The 16,403-nt window shown below is 33.4% G+C and overlaps 1 protein-coding gene and 1 pseudogene across 1 annotated transcript; both read left to right on the top strand.

Moving 5' to 3' along the window:
* The first annotated feature begins 4,329 nt into the window (after positions 1–4,329).
* LOC139818302 (uncharacterized) lies at positions 4,330–4,920 on the top strand. The gene has a single exon (XM_071786919.1). It carries the CDS (start codon positions 4,330–4,332, stop codon positions 4,918–4,920), a length of 591 nt encoding a protein of 196 aa, XP_071643020.1.
* A 1,332-nt stretch (positions 4,921–6,252) lies between these two features.
* On the top strand, positions 6,253–13,440 carry LOC139818301 (uncharacterized; annotated as a pseudogene).
* The last annotated feature ends 2,963 nt before the right edge of the window (positions 13,441–16,403 follow it).

The following is a 16,403-nucleotide window of genomic DNA, read 5'->3' as shown; positions in this document are numbered from 1 at the left end:
TAATGACGGAAACACCGCGCGAAAATTTTTCCGGGAATATGCTCTATCATCGTCTATAACCGGACTTAACGCAGACTTTTTAAAACATCTGCATACAATTTTAACTACATTGTCATGTGGATATGCAATCAACACAGAAGCATTTGCAGAATATTCAAAGGCTACTGCTGAACAGTATGTGGAACTTTATCCGTGGTATAATATGCCTTCAAGTCTTCACCGTATACTAATTCACGGGCCAGACATTATAAAGGCAGCTACACTTCCAATAGGATTGTTTTCCGAGGAAGCTCTTGAGTCCCGAAACAAAGAATTTCGGAAATATCGAGAGTGCAACACAAGAAAGTTTTCTAGGGAGGAAACAATGCAAGATTTATTTAATGCACTTCTTGTAACGTCAGACCCTGTGATATCATCTTTATCACAATGCATTGGAAATCGATCGTACAAACAAGCACTAAATAAGGAAGTTTTGCAGTTACTACAAGAGCCCGAATTACAGAAGGATTTGTTGATTTCGAGTGAAAATGAAGATAACATGTTTGATTAATAAAATAAAATATTATATTAAAAATAAAAAATATTAATGTTTTAGCATTTGTCTGATTTGTCATTTAGTTTGACTTTGGATAGTCGTTTGAGATCACATGAAGGTCACTTCCAATTTCTTAAATGGAACTCCCCATATTATAGTATATATCTTTTGAAAGGGCACAAAATAAGAAAAATTTTGGCGCAAACCAGAGGTCGATACGTTGACCCGTTCAGGAGTTATTTAGAGTAAAAAATTGACTTTTTTGAACTTTGACCCTAAATAACTGCCGAACGGATCAACGTATCGACCTCTGGTTTGCGTCAGAAATTTTCTTTTTTTATGCCCTTTCAAACGATACGTATGAAACACTTTACTCTAAATTGTCGCGTTTACGAAAAAATCGGGTGATACGGGTGTTCTGGGTCACCCTGTGTATCTGAAAATGAATTTTAATTTAGTACACTATATAGCCAAAACATCCACGCTAAAGTATTAGTTGTAAAAATCAAAGATATAACAAAAATATATTACAAATAAAAATTTAAATGTGATACTATTTATTATTTGCTAGAATAATCAAAATGACCTCTGTGCGGCGCTCACTGGGACGATTCAGTTCCACAGGATATATACATCCGTTGGTCAAGGCTCAAGTCGCAACTGCCCGAACTAAATCAGCTTACAATCCCGCGGCGCGTCAAATTCGGTACCAATCACGAGGACATTCAGATACACGGCTTCTGTGACGCTAGTCAAAATGCGTACGGAGCTTGTATACAGGGTGCCCCTGAATTCTTGGTACTTTTCTCATATTTAGATAGAGCGAGCCAAACTGAGTCGAAAAGTCATGTACCATTTTGCAATTTTCGCAATAGTTGACGAATTATTAATGATTAAAAATCGCCGTATTAGCCCGCCCTCCGCCAAATCCAAGCGCGCGGCGAGATGCGGCCGCCCCGCGGTCGGCGCGCGGGCAGTTGTTTACTACAAGCGGCGATGATTACGCACGAGCGGCGCGTAACGCCGGGCCCCTGTCCTAAGCGATGATAGTTTCTCTACTTTTTTTAAATAGACATGAAATTTTCTAACAACATAGAACATTTTTTTGTGCGTACGTATGTACATACGTGTGTACATGCATACAGGAAAATATCAATTGTGCTGCTTAAAAAAGCGATTACTCAATTTAATCAGTCAAAATAATAAGCAAAAAATAAGAAAACCAATTACTCCATTTCCCTTCTTTTAACGGTCATCTTCGCAAAGAATATTTCATTTTTATAATAATCTTAAAATACACTCATCACTCTCTTTACTTAAAACAAATAATATTCTAAATTCTAATTGTTTAACTATTCAATTAAAAATATAAAATTAAAACAAAAATTCGATTTGCTTATTATTTTGGCTTTTCTTTGATAAAATAGTATAATGTTCTTTGAAGGAGTATAAATTTTTTTTTCCAGTACATGATAAAGATTTTTTCTAAAATTTGTGATGAATACATTTTAAGATTATTATCAAAAAAATATTCTTTCTTAAAGAACCCCGTTACTTACCAAAAGAAAAAAAGTAATTCCAGAATTACGATTGTGCGTACATAATAGAAATTCAAGTATTAAAATTGCGTAAATAAGTAAAATTCGGGAATTACAATTATGTACATAATTTTATTTCCCGAAAATGTTTCATGTCATAACGTAAAATAAATTCAGAATTAATATTTCGTCTAGACATAATTGTAATTCTGCATTTTCAATTATAGCTTAATAATAATTCGATAAATTATAAGTATGTCTAGACATAATAATTTTTTTTTTTTTTAGTATCGATTTAATTTGATAGAATTTTTATGATGACATTAAATAGTAAAATGGCGTGCCGTATACGCACACGTAAAAAAATATCATTCTAGTGCTAAGAAAACCAATTACTCAGTTTTCTCTTCTTTTAAGTAACGATGATCTTTATAAAAAATGTTTTCTTGATAATATTACTTAAAATAAATAATATTTTAAATTCTAATTATTCAGTTCTTTAGTTAAGAATATAAAATTAAAACAAAAATTCAATTTGCTAATTATTTTGATAGGAGAAGTCAAGGCTATGAGGGTCAGACGCAGATCATAGTGCGTAATATCAGAAATAACTGATTTATTCGTCGTTTTGATACATTACATCGATCCGTACGTTTCGGCTCAGCTTTGAGCCATCTTCAGCAGTAGGTACAGAAGTTAAGTTACACGTTCTCTTACCGTATGGTGAGTTTACTGATTCAAAGTATCAGAAACATAGACCAATTGATTCATATTTTTGTTCAATTAATGTTGAGATATTAAAAAGATCCCTTAGGAAGCTCACCATTCGGTCTGAAAAACATGGAATACAGAGCCATGCGTACATAATGAATATCTACTTTCTGCGAGAAGATTTGACAATCTTGTCGGGCTAATACGATGAGATTTTGGATCGTTAATTTTTGTTGTTGTCACTTAAAGCATGCGGAACCCATGCTCCACACTTCTGAACCTCGAATGATTTAAAACATTATGCCAAAAACATTTAATGACATGCGAAATGTTAAAATTAAAAAAAACGGCGGGAACTTAGTTGCCAACCTAATATATTCACTCAGAGAAAAAATCATTGTCATGGCAACTATAAGGTGACAACTATGCAAGTTGTATTCATAGAATTATTTTATATAGTTAAATGAACTATTTTATAGTTATTGCAACTAAATTAATGGTTAAGAGAACTAATTTAATGGTTAAGAGAACTAATATATAATTGTTGCACAAACTTTATTGGAGAAATAACATGGACTATATAATTATAATTCCACGAACTATTTAATAATTAGTACAACTAAAGTAAGTGGTTAAGAGAACTAATAAATAATTTTTGCATAAATTTGTTGCATAATTGTTGCTGTAACTATATAAATGTGAACAAATAGCACGTCAACTTTTTTTTATGGCTTATAGAAATCGAAATACTATAGTGATTTGAAATATGTAAATATTATTAGACTTATTTACGATCGGCGTAGCCCAACAACGTTCACAATAACGCCACTAGATAGCGTATGGCGAGAAGAGTTTTCTCGCATTTAAAATACATCCAGCCGTGTATATAAGCAGATCTCCCTGCGAAGCAAAAGGCATGGGGTCTGTTCGCGTTGCTTGCACTTTTTGCACTTAGCATCTTCGCTTTCTCTCTGAGAGAGAATATTTGTACAATATTTATATAATTATATAAGATGCTGAGTGCAAAAAGTGCATGCAATGCAAATATACCCCATGCCTTTTGCTTCGCAGGGAGATCTGCTTATATACACGGTCTATATATATATATATATTAAGGAATGCCCGAAGACCAATTAATTTTGAGAGGTAAATTTTAACTGTCCGTAATACCTTAACATTATATTTCAAGCAACTAAATGTCTTCATAATAATGACCATAAAAATATAGTGTGGTAATAATGCATAATAATGTCATAAAACAACTATAACGTTATAAATATAATTGCATTAATCATGTTATTTAATAAGTCTGACAATATTTATATATTTCAATTCACTATAGTATTTTGGTTTCTATAACCCATAAAAAAAAGTTGAGGTGCTATTTGTTCACATTTTTATAGTTGCAGCTCTCATTTTTTTCTCTGAGTGTTCGTGTGCTTTGCCACCAAGGCTGTACATATAGAGTTAGTGAGCGATTTAACGTCCGATACATTCATAGCCGCGCTTAAGCGTTTCATATCGCGCAAAGGTAAACCTTCGTGCATGTACTCTGACAATGGGACCACATTTGTCGGCGCGAAAAATCAACTTCGTGAGCTTTTTGACTTTTTAAATAAGGAGCAAGTTCAAGATGATGTGAAACAATTCCTTCGCGATCAGCAAACTTCTTGGAATTTTATACCTCCTAACGCACCTCATTTCGGCGGGCTGTGGGAGGCAGCGGTAAAATCCGCAAAGTATCATATGAACAGAATAGTAGGAAAAGCTCATTTAACCTTTGAAGAAATGGTAACTGTACTATGCGAAATAGAAGCGATCTTGAACTCGCGACCTCTCACAGCACTTAGCGCAGATTCAAATGATTTTGCGTTTTTGAGTCCAGGTCATTTTTTAGTGGGCACTACTATGAATAGTCTCCCTTGCCATGATTTAAATGATGTAAGCGAAAATAGGTTAGTGCGATGGCAACGCGTAGAACAGTTAAGACAACATTTCTGGCGTCGGTGGAGTTCCGAATATCTCCATCAATTACAAGTGCGTTCAAAATGGAAAATTAAAAAGGGTACTCAGCTAGCGGTCGGTCAACTCGTGCTGGTCAGGCAGCAAGATTTACCTCCGCTTTACCGTCACTAGGTCGAATTCAGGAGGTTCATACGGGAGCAGATAGAGTTGGCCGAACGGCTACTGTAAAAACCGCTAAGGGTTCCTATACAAAGCCTCTGTCGAAATTAGCGATATTACCGATTGAAACGTTGGACGCTGAGCATTAATTTCGTTTTTATTGTTACGTGTAATCCATTTTAGCGAGTCAAGCGTTGCATTTAAGTTTAGTTTTATACTTAGCATATAAGTTATACCGGCGTTTGTATTCATAGTTTTTAAATACTCATTTAGTAATGTGCAATTTACATCACTTCAATTTATTGAAAGAAGGATCTTTCAAGGCGGGCGGCGTTGTATCGTAAAGAATTGCTCGATCGGTCGTCCGGACCTTTTCATATGTCGCGCTTATCTGCAGTCGCGTATCCGATTCATCGGGTCCTGCTATTGGTCGCGGAGCGTCGTCGAGTCCTGTTATTGGTCGCGGAACGGTTCGTCGCTACCATTGGTTAATGTACGCGCGCTGCGTTACCGCCAAGAAGGGCGTTGTATTCGTATTGTATTGTTCGCACAGCAGTCGTGCAGTAAAGACCGCACAGGTTACGGTCAGCGTTTTTTCCACTAAAATAAAGACGTTATACCACACAAATAGTCTCCAAGTCTTATTCGTCGAAGGCAAACATAAAATAACTCAGAGAAGCTCAGTCTGTCTCGACCACGTCGCTCCTGTGCATTCCTAACCTCGGGCACGCGTGGAAGAGGCGTAAGCCTCGCGTACATGAATACGCAACAGTGTAAGAGAAAGAGAAAGAGAAAGAGAGAGAGAGAGAGAGAGAGAGAAAGATAGATAGAGAGAGAGAGAGAGAGAGAGAGAGACCGGCGGAAAAGTATTTCTAAGTGTGGTGCCAGACTGTGCGCGATTCGCAGTAATTCGTAATTATTCGTTTCGTTTTTTCTGTTGAACGTTGCCATGTGACAATCACCATTATGGCAGACGAGTGGACAATTGATATATTAAAGAAATGGGAATTTTCATCTTATGAAGCAATATTTAAAGGTAAATTTATATGGAAGTTTTTCGATAGCAGGTTTTTTATATATTATATTATTTGTAGTATAGATTGTTTGTATTTTTTTGTCTGTCTATAATATTATTACTAAACATTTTTAATAATTTGGAACAATGCTTTACATTCTTATTTTATTGTTTAAATTCTTTGTCTTATTGTAAACTTTCTCTTAGAACATGAAATAGATAAGAATAACTTTTTAAAACTAAGGAAAGAGCACATACGTCTTTTGATTCCTCTATTTGGCCCACAAGTTAAATTTTTGAACTGATGGACAAATTTAGTGTCTTCATCAATGAAGGTAAAATATATGTCCTCTGTTAGTTTTAAATTATTTATTTAACCTTTCACTTTTTTCGCTTTTACTTTCTATTTCAGGTTGAGAATGCAGAAATTCTTGAAGATAAAGCTATTGAGACAATAAATACCATTGTTGCTGCCGATGGTAAGTCTTGTTGAATAATTATTCGTTGCAAATATACCTGAAAAACAAAAAGTTTTTGAAGAATTACCAGTTAATGAGAAATTCCCTACTGATGTGTCAATACAGATTGAGGTATCACAGTCACAGCAAGTAAAACGTTGCAAGAAAAATTTTTTCAATGAAAACCGAAAACATACTTGTGTTTCAAATGTCAGTCCTTATTAAGGAGGTTCGATGGCTTCATCGGGGGGAGTAGTGGGACGCGGGGGGTTCTAAGGAAAACTTGGCAACAGCGCACGTTTGAAGTAGTAGGAGTGGGTTGGCATTGCTCGTCGCGTGTATAGTGCGTGCTGCTGCGTCTGTCAAACGGTAACCTTAAAAATGACTGATAATCAGTATAAATGGAAAGGAAAGTTCGTGACTGAAAAAAAATATAAATGTATGAAAATTAGGTCTGAAAATGGCAAAAAGAGGAAAAAAGAACCTGAATTCTCACACATTGTTGAAGGACATCGAATAATTGACACTGACCACGTAGCGAAGAACATGCACTGCTCATTTTGTAAAGAACGTTTGCATCTTGAGGATATTACGAAGGAAATAGTAAAAGGCGTAGCATCAATTTTTGAAGTACAATGCAAAAATTGTCTAAAAAAGAATACTGTTAAAAGTGGAAAAGAGTATACAAATCCATCAACAGGAAGACCCCTTTTTACGATAAACACTAAAACTGCATTAGGTAAATAAATATGTATTATATATATTGTATATATATAGTAAAAAAAATATAAAAATTATAAATACATAAAAAATAAAAAAAGCTTTTTTTAAATATATTGAAACAATTATTTATATTATTTCTCATTGTTTATAATACCCTTTTTAGGAGTTCTACATGCTGGAGCAGGTTCATCTCAGCTAAACAAGATTTTTAACTGTATGGATTTGCCAAATATAAATGACCAACTTTTCAAGAAACATGAAAGAATAATCGGACCAATTGTTGAATTTGTAGCTAAGGAAAGTTGTTCAGAAGCAGCAATAGCAGAACGCACGCTCACATTAGAAAATATTATAGAATTGAAAAAGTTATTGTAAGTTTAATGTATATGCTCATTGAAATTATAAGAAAGTAAAATGGGATTACAGTACAATCACATAATCATTAGCAAATGATTACTGTTTGAAAGTATTTGAGTTCACATTCTTTTACAAATTAAATTCTATTAAAATTTTAATTGTGTATTAGGTTATTGCTTTACCTTCCATTTAATTATTACATAAGTGAACTTAACACTAAATTCATTAATAGCGACGTCAGTTGGATACACCAGTGCACACTCAATGCACATTAAAGCTGTTGTTTAATCTCTAATATTTGAAGTAAAATGCAAATATTTCGATAAAATGCCTAATACATATTTTAGCAAATAGTACAATAAAGAATATTGAGGATTTCGTGACTTAATCCATTTATAGTAAACATACACTTTACGTGGATTTGTGTACGATGGCGTTAATGTGCACTGACAATGAGTGCGCACTGGTGTATCCAATCAAATTCGCTATAAATATTGTTCTGATTTATGTTAATAACTTTATGATCATAGACAACGTAATTGGTAAAAATTTTTAATACCTATTTTTATAAGAGTAATTTTATATGGTAAAGTCAAGCGTTTATCGTGTTTAATCTAATCAATTGCAAATTATATATAATTTATACATCTCTAAAATGATTTATAAATAAATAAGTTACAATTAAGTTATCGGTAATCAAATAATTAACTATTTTTAAAATTATTTTTATGCGATTAATTGAATAGTGCTTAACTTCTATACTTGTATAAATTATTAATAAACTGAATATTAAATAGAAAAAACCTATAAATATTTGTGTAATCAATAATTTTTATATATTACATATTTTTTACTTCTACATATTTTATAGCCTATGTACTTCTGTAATTATCTATACAAAAATGAATAAATTTATTACTTTTAAAATTCGAACATTGCACATATATTGCAATTATATATTTTATTACAGACCTGAAAAACTGCAAGACGGTTTTTTAATTTTGAACATAGAACCATCGGAAAGTAATCCAGAAGGAAAAATTGTTAGAATTTTCGCTTCATATGACATGGGATGGAGTCAACGAAGCAACGGATATTCATATGATAGCTTAAATGGATACTGTGCAATTATAGGATTAAAAACAGGAAAAATTCTTGATTTTTGCACTAGAAACAGAAAATGTAGAATTTGCGATTTAGGACTTGTTAATGGAAAAATAAAAGAACATGATTGTAGGTTGAATTGTTATAGTAGTTTGAAAGCTATAGAAGCTGATGGTGCAGTACAATTAGTTACAAATAGCAATATTCTGAAAGCCGCTAATATTGAAGTTGGTGTTTTTATAGGAGATAATGATAGTTGCTGTATAGCTTCTATTCAAAATGCAATAAATTACGAAATAGTCAAGCAGTCTGATATGAATCACACTACAAAAGGTGTGGGTAATACTTTGCATGAAATCCATAACAGTAAAGTTTCAGATCCTGATCGTGAGTTATCTAATGATACTATAAAACACCTTCAGCGATGTTTCACATACGCAGTCAAACAGAATCAAGGTAATATATCGAAAGTTCAAGCTGCTTTAAAGAACATCCCATATCATATTTTTGGTTATCACGAAAATTGTAGCCAATGGTGTCAAGATAATGCTGATAAAGAAAATTATACTGGTATTAGAGTGAAAAATGCGACTCTTTTCGAGGTCTTGAAAAATACATTTACAAAACTGGCAGATAACGCAGAAAAATTTGCTGCAGCAGCTAGCAGCCAAGCAAATGAAAGTCTGAATAATTCAATGTGTAGTAAGGCACCAAAACGGATTTCATACAGCACCTCTGAATCCGCTGACTATCGATTTGCTTGCACTGTTGCTGAAAAAAATTATGGCAAAGACTACCTGCGGCGTTCAATGGATGCGATTAATTTTCCCTGGAATAGTCAACTGAATAAATATGTTGAACGCTCAAAATATCATTAAGAAAAAAAGAAAATGCAAGTAAGCCACAGTTTAAAAAAAGACAATTAGAATTGAAATCTAAAAGGTCCCAGTTACGGCATAGAAAAGAGCAAATAGAAGGTGATACGTACAAGAGTAATATGGGATTGTTTAACGAAACATTAGGTATAGAAAATTGCATAAAGAAGGTGACTGGTGACAACTTTAATTACAATACGCATGATATTGCTGTAGTCTTCTTTGATTTAGAGACCGGAGGCTTCGACTTATCTCGTGAAATTTTACAAATATGTATGAAATGCGAAGAGCTACAATTCGATTCGTTTATTACTCCTACAAAAGCAATTGACAATCAAGCAACAAAAATTAATGGCTTGAGTAGAGTCAATAAACAATTATTCCATAATGGAGAAGAAGTTGTTACTTTCCCTTGGCGAATGGTATTTCTTAAATTATTGGAATATTTTAAAAATATAGAAAAGAAATGTATCCTGGTAGCTCATAATTGTTCATTTGATTCTATTCGTTTTATTTTAGCAATTAAAGAGTTGTCTCTCTTATATGAATATAAAAATTATATTCTAGGATTTTCTGATACGTTATCTCTGTTTCGAAAAAAATATCCTAATAGAAAAAATGGTTATAAATTAACCACTCTAGCAACAGAACTTCTTTCATTGTCAAGTGATGATGCACATGATGCACGATTCGATGTTGAATTATTAGAAAAATTGTCTGTAACTTTTTTGGATATAGCTGAAATAATAGAGTCAAAAAAATCAATTGAAGAAGTTTTGATAAGGATAGAAAAAAATGCAAACACAAAGAAAATATTATCTTCGTTTAAGCCTATGAATAATGTTATAAGTGCTAGTATGCAAAAAAGATTAGCCGAATCTGGCATAAGTTATGATATACTTGTTAATAAATATCGTAGTGAAGGCAAAGATAAAACAATACATTTTTTAAGAAATGAGATTAATGGAAAACCTCAACTTATCAAATCTAAAAAGATTTTGAACAATATTTCAGAATACTTAAATTCTTTTTCTTTTGCAAGTGATTCTGATGTGATTCTGATGTGATTTTGATGTGATTTTGCATGTGATTCTGATAAAAATTAAATTTTATCTATTTATAAGTTATAATTAATCAAAAGTTATAATTAATATATAAGTTATGATACGAAAAATGTTACCAAAGATGTTGAACAAGTATTACTTAACTTTTTATGATTCAATCTGTAATAAATAAAACAAAAAATGTCATATAAGAAAGTAGTATTTATTTTGATACATAGGTTATACTGCGATAAACATAACCAAAAATGTTTCATACACGATGATGTCAAAATGACGGCAAAATGATTTTTTTGTCATTTCATCATTATTTTACTATCATTTTACCATCATTTTACCATCGTCAAATGCCTCGCCGTATAACCTTTACTATACTCATTTGCGCTGTTGCCAAGTTGCCATTATTTGCTTGCGTTCATTTGTAGCAGACGAAAAATCAAGCAATTTATGCTTTAATAATTAATTTTTTTACGAAATGTGCGGTAACCTTCCCCTTTCTTTTGCTCATTTATTTGTAAATTATTAAGTTACATGTGTATTTTCCTTATCATTTGCATTTTTTTTTTGCACTTATTTCATTCTAAAGGTATGCAATATATGTCATTTCCCATAAAAACCATAAGAACTTATGTTAAAAATGCAGCCAGTTTCATGCAATTTTAATATGTTGTTCTGGAATGCAAAATAGAATTATGTGAATTTTTTGGGAATTTTTCACCGTCCCGTTTTGAAATAAATCTATTCTTAAAATTGTACTTTTTAGGTTTTTGGAGTAGATTTTTTTCAAAACGGGACGGTGAAAAATTCCCAAAAAATTCACATAATTCTATTTTGCATTGCAGAACAACATATTAAAATTTCATGAAATTCTCTGCACTTTGTTGTAGCCATCGAACCACCTTAAGTATTGCCATTATTTAAATTAATAAAAAATTACAAGTTAAATATTGTTGTAGGATGTAAGGCTTTATCTTGAACAAGTTATGGCAAGAGCTATTTTGGTCTGTATAAAAAACAAGGCTTCAACAACGCTCTGAGATAAGATTTAGCAAAATACATAGTAACAGCAGAGTTAGCTAGTGATCCGAACAAACGGTGAGTGTGGTGCAATAATCTGCAGTTCGAATTATTTCACAGTTACTGTAATTAGTAATTACTAGTTACTATGAATATAAATAAAATTATTGATATATATTTCTTACAGAATTACTTCGGATGATTTCAAGCGACTTAGTCAACAAATCATAGAACTTTTTCCTACATAAATTGTAGTTAGTTTTAAATATTTTTTATTATTTTTTAATTTTTTAATAGTAGACTTCTATGCTTTCTTTATTTATGTTACATTCTATTTTATTTGGAATGAGATACTTGGTATATTCCAAGAAGAAAGAAAACTACTAGGACTGATCGAGCAGTACAACCTAAAGGAAAGCTATACGATCAGTACACGAAATTAATGGGCAAACTTAGAAAAACAGAGCTTCGGAGTGGAAATTTACAGGAAGAAGAGCAGGACGTGAATGACTCTCATGACTTTAATGGTATAGAAACAATATTTTGAATTTTAAACAATTCTTAAGCCCACTTTGACACTCATTTGATACTATGACTACAGGATATTATATATGATGATATATTATGAATGACAGTTTTATATATATTATATATTATGATATTATGACCACACATAGGAGCGGGCTTTTCAGAAACACAGTTAGATAACCTACAGTAGTTACGGAGATGCCTGGAGCCATAGAATGAGGCTATTATAAAGTGAAAAGAGACTGCCTTCATAAGACTTTTGAAACTCAAATACAGAATACAGACAGAAAAAAGGCAAACACTTTATTGGTGCAATACTAACTACTTCAATGAATTTCATATTTTGCGACAGCCTTGGGGTTATATTTTGGTAAATTGCTAGGATTAAAATTTTATTATTCTATTTTTTAAATATTTGAAAATAAAATTGTGTGTTTGTCCAATTCCAGTTGAAACAAGATTTCAGCTACCTGTACCCTAATAATTCAATGCAACTTTTGTCCAATTGGGAGAAAATTGTTCAAAGAATAAAAAGTCTTTTAAAGACTAACATAAAATCTTCAACTTCTGAAGATAATACATTCAAAAAATTTTAGCTTTCCTCCCTCTTTTCAATAGAAACTCTTTCCAAGGTCTATTTACTTTCAGAGGAAACTGTGGAAGTGTTGCTAGCAATCCCAACACTTTTCTCTCCAAAAAATGTTGGAAAGTGGCGTCCTACGGCTGCAGATTTAAGTGCTGGTTTCCTGCTGCATATCAAGGTAATACATATTTCTGTCTTTGGGGATGTTGAACTTTAAAACTTTTTATCAAAAAAAATATATATACAGGGTGTCCGTCCATAAATGTCCGGGTAAATATTTTGCAACTGGTCGAAGTTACAAGAAAGTTTAATAAGAGAAATTTGCATGGTCTGATTTTGAGAGATTTTGGTGCGTAGATTAAAATAGCCTACCCTGTATATATAGTGTGTGTGAGACTTTTCTCTATAATGTTTACGTCGTATTAGTTGACTTCTAGAAAAATGTTTTTGTCAAATTTAAACTGGTTTTTTAGGCTTTACTTGGAAGTGCAAGTGGAACGCATGAATCAGAAGCTATTTGCTGCTAAGAAACAACTTCAGCCGTTCCCTGTCATCATTGGTGAAAACAGCAAACATAACAGAATCGTATGTTTATATCGACAATTTTCCGTATAAGGTAGAAAGCCCTTTACGTGCAATAGATGTGTGTTTCAAAGCGTATCAGGCTTTGCATGCATCCTATCCCTTTCAGAGTAATCAGCCATGGCTTTTTCTTTAGCAGGCTATTTATCAATTGAAAACTTAATGGGATGAACATGTACCAAGTGTAGCAACATTGGTGAATAAATATTTACAATTAACAGATAATTAAATTACTTTAGTTTTGAGTTGGGAATAATTTTGTTTTGCATTAAACTTTAATTAATTTTTAGATATTTTTAAATGTTTAAAAATAAAATATTACAATAATAAAGTGTGTAGGGCAAAATTGTAATTTAACTTTGACCTCTGTCAATGCTCTACATTTGCATTTAAGTACTGCTCATAAATTTGATGAGATTACCGAATGTTTATCAGATTATAATTCATGGAGAAAATTCCGAAAACATCTTATATCCTATCATAAATTTCCAGCTAATTCTGTCCTTAAGAGTCGTATTCAAAGTGCTAAAAAAAGTAATAGAGCTAATTAACTTACGATCGTCAGACTCAGACTCTGAAGATGTTAATTTTTCTCCAGATTTTCTTCAGGATATATCGGTCTCAAAAGAATCTATTAATGACAAACTTCACAACTACTTGCTACGTTACATTGCGAAATTGTATGCAGATCCAACTTTGCACCGAAACTATGTTCAAATTGTAATGGATAATACAGCTGCCTTGTTTTCTAGAATTATATCATCTCTGAAGCCTGCTATAAGTGTTATGTGTAATGAAACAATCTATTGAGAAGACAGTATGGAATATATTTGATTTATTTGATACAGTTCTTAAATTATTTACAAATTTCAATTCTGAGTATAAGCGTATAAAAACTTTACAGGCAACAGATCATTTTATTAAGCCTCAACCATATATTGTTGGAAATGTTGTAAGTGAAAAAAAGAGTTGATAGCCGAATTATTAAAGACATTGTACCCATACATGGTCCTACCTCTTCGTACAATTTTGAAAGCTTTAGCCTTCCAGGAGTGTTTGACATCATTTATAATTACATGGTATATCTAATGGAAGAGACAGCTGTATTATCTAACTTTGTTCAGGGTAAATTGTGGAGAAAAAAGAAAACAGATTATTTTTCTGACAAAATTGTTTTCCCTCTTTTATGATGACTTTGAAGTAAATAATCCTTTGGGGAGTCATAAAACGATTCAAAAGCTAGGCGGAACTTATGTTACTATTCCATGTATTCCACCAGAATATCGTTCTACATTGAATGAAATTTTTGTTACTTTATTGTTCCATGCATCTGATAGAGCCCATTTTAAAAATGAAGCTATGTTTCGCATATTAGTAGATGAAATCAATTTTCTTCAGGACTATGGTATTGTTTTACATTTGCCACAGGGTGATCAAAAGGTATACTTTGCTCTTGGTTTATTAACTGGAGACAATCTTGGACTCAATACAATATTAGGCTATTCAAAGGGTTTTAATGCCACTTATTGTCGTTTTTTCACTACCCGAAAGGAAGATTGTGAAAAAGATTGCTTTATACGAAAAGAAAATTTGAGAAGAAGAGAAAAGTACTTAAACGATATCCATGATGGTGTTACGTCCGGGGTGCGATCGGGACGTCGGAGTGGGTTTACGTGAAACAAAATGTTAAACCGTTTAGAATATCTTAAGACGAACGCGAAGGTAAGTGAGACTCTGTTTTAATTTCTTTTGCGTTTTGGGTCGCGCTGCACTCTCGAAGGAGGAGACGAATTTGATGAGTTAAAATTTCTGATCGAATGATGGTAGGTTTCAAACGCTCTTCGACAGCCGGGGGCGATTGTCGCGAATTGGGGACGTCATGAACGTCGGCGAGAGGCTCGGCTGTTACAGCCTGTGACGGAACGGTGTAAAATATGCTCGGGTCAAATTCACCGGCCGTATAGTAGGCTCGCCGAAGCCTTTTTATCTGGTGGGCCTGTCCCAACCGCCTCGAGCGTACCATTGGTGACGACAGACTTACTTTATGATGGCTCACTATAATTCCAGCTCCTGTTTAGTATGTGTATTTCGACTTCCTTCGTGTTTATATCGTATGCAAGCTTGTGTGCGTGTGTCCTCGTTCCAGTGTAGAAGTGTGTGTAACCCTTAGCGCTAGCGTGTAGTTAATTCCTCGATAATCGGTATTCCGTAATCTATTTCTATTCTATAGAAACGAGGAAGGAACAGCGGAGATCAGAGAACGCCTTGCGGAAGGCGCCCATCTAGGTAAGGACCTGTCGAGAACGCCCTGAGGGAGGCGCGCATCGACGCGAGGATCGGAGTTAAGATCGTCGAGAGGTAAGTAGAACAAAATTATTTATGGAATATAATACAACTGATTTATTGCTAACCATCCTTTTATTCTTTTTACAGATGGTATCTCTGCAGCATCAACAACGATGCGCGCGACTATGAGACACAGCTTAACGATGAAAGCTCTCGCGGCTAAGTTCCTTCAAAGATTAACGCTTTCGCGGCTAAGTTCTTTCGGCGATGAAAGCGCTCGCAGCTAAGTTCCTTCGGCGATGAAAGCGCTCGTGGCTAAGTTCTTTCGGCGATGAAAGCCCTCGCGGCTAAGTTTTTTGGCTCACGGTGCTCTCGAATAACGATTGCCAAAAACGGAATACGAAGACAGACAGCCCAAAACCGGCTCGCAGGGCCTGTATATATACCCCTAGTTCGGTGGCGTCCCGGGGTAAAGGACTACAGTACGCGGGAAAATCACGTGAGACCATCCGAGTATCGCGTAATTTTCCGAGAGCGACGTGTGCCGGTCCAAACTATGAATATTACACGCTTAATAAAAAAACTTATCAATTTATATGCTAGTTTAGTTATTATACTTTAACTACAATACAATATACTTATACTATTTTACGCTATCCTTAACAGACGTTTTACTAATTATTTTACAATAATGTCGACATTATTAACAGAATACGCGTTTGCGACACAAACACGCAACCATATAAAATGCGCCGTTCGTTACAATGGTCTATCCAACTTTGGTTTAAATGAATATTTAATTTGGAATGAAGTTAAAGGGTTTCATGTTTATGAAAACTTTGTTTCATATCCTTTGTTACATGAGATGGCAGAAGGTTGTCTGCGATATTTATTATATCATTATAT

Source organism: Temnothorax longispinosus, chromosome 8 (assembly GCF_030848805.1).
Source record: "Temnothorax longispinosus isolate EJ_2023e chromosome 8, Tlon_JGU_v1, whole genome shotgun sequence".
NCBI classification, from domain to species: Eukaryota; Metazoa; Arthropoda; class Insecta; order Hymenoptera; family Formicidae; genus Temnothorax; species Temnothorax longispinosus.
This window is presented reverse-complemented; position numbering and strand designations above follow the sequence as displayed.

Bases quoted from the DNA above. Each gene is read 5' to 3' on its own strand.
- LOC139818302 (XM_071786919.1), top strand. From the start codon at position 4,330: ATGTACTCTGACAATGGGACCACATTTGTCGGCGCGAAAAATCAACTT.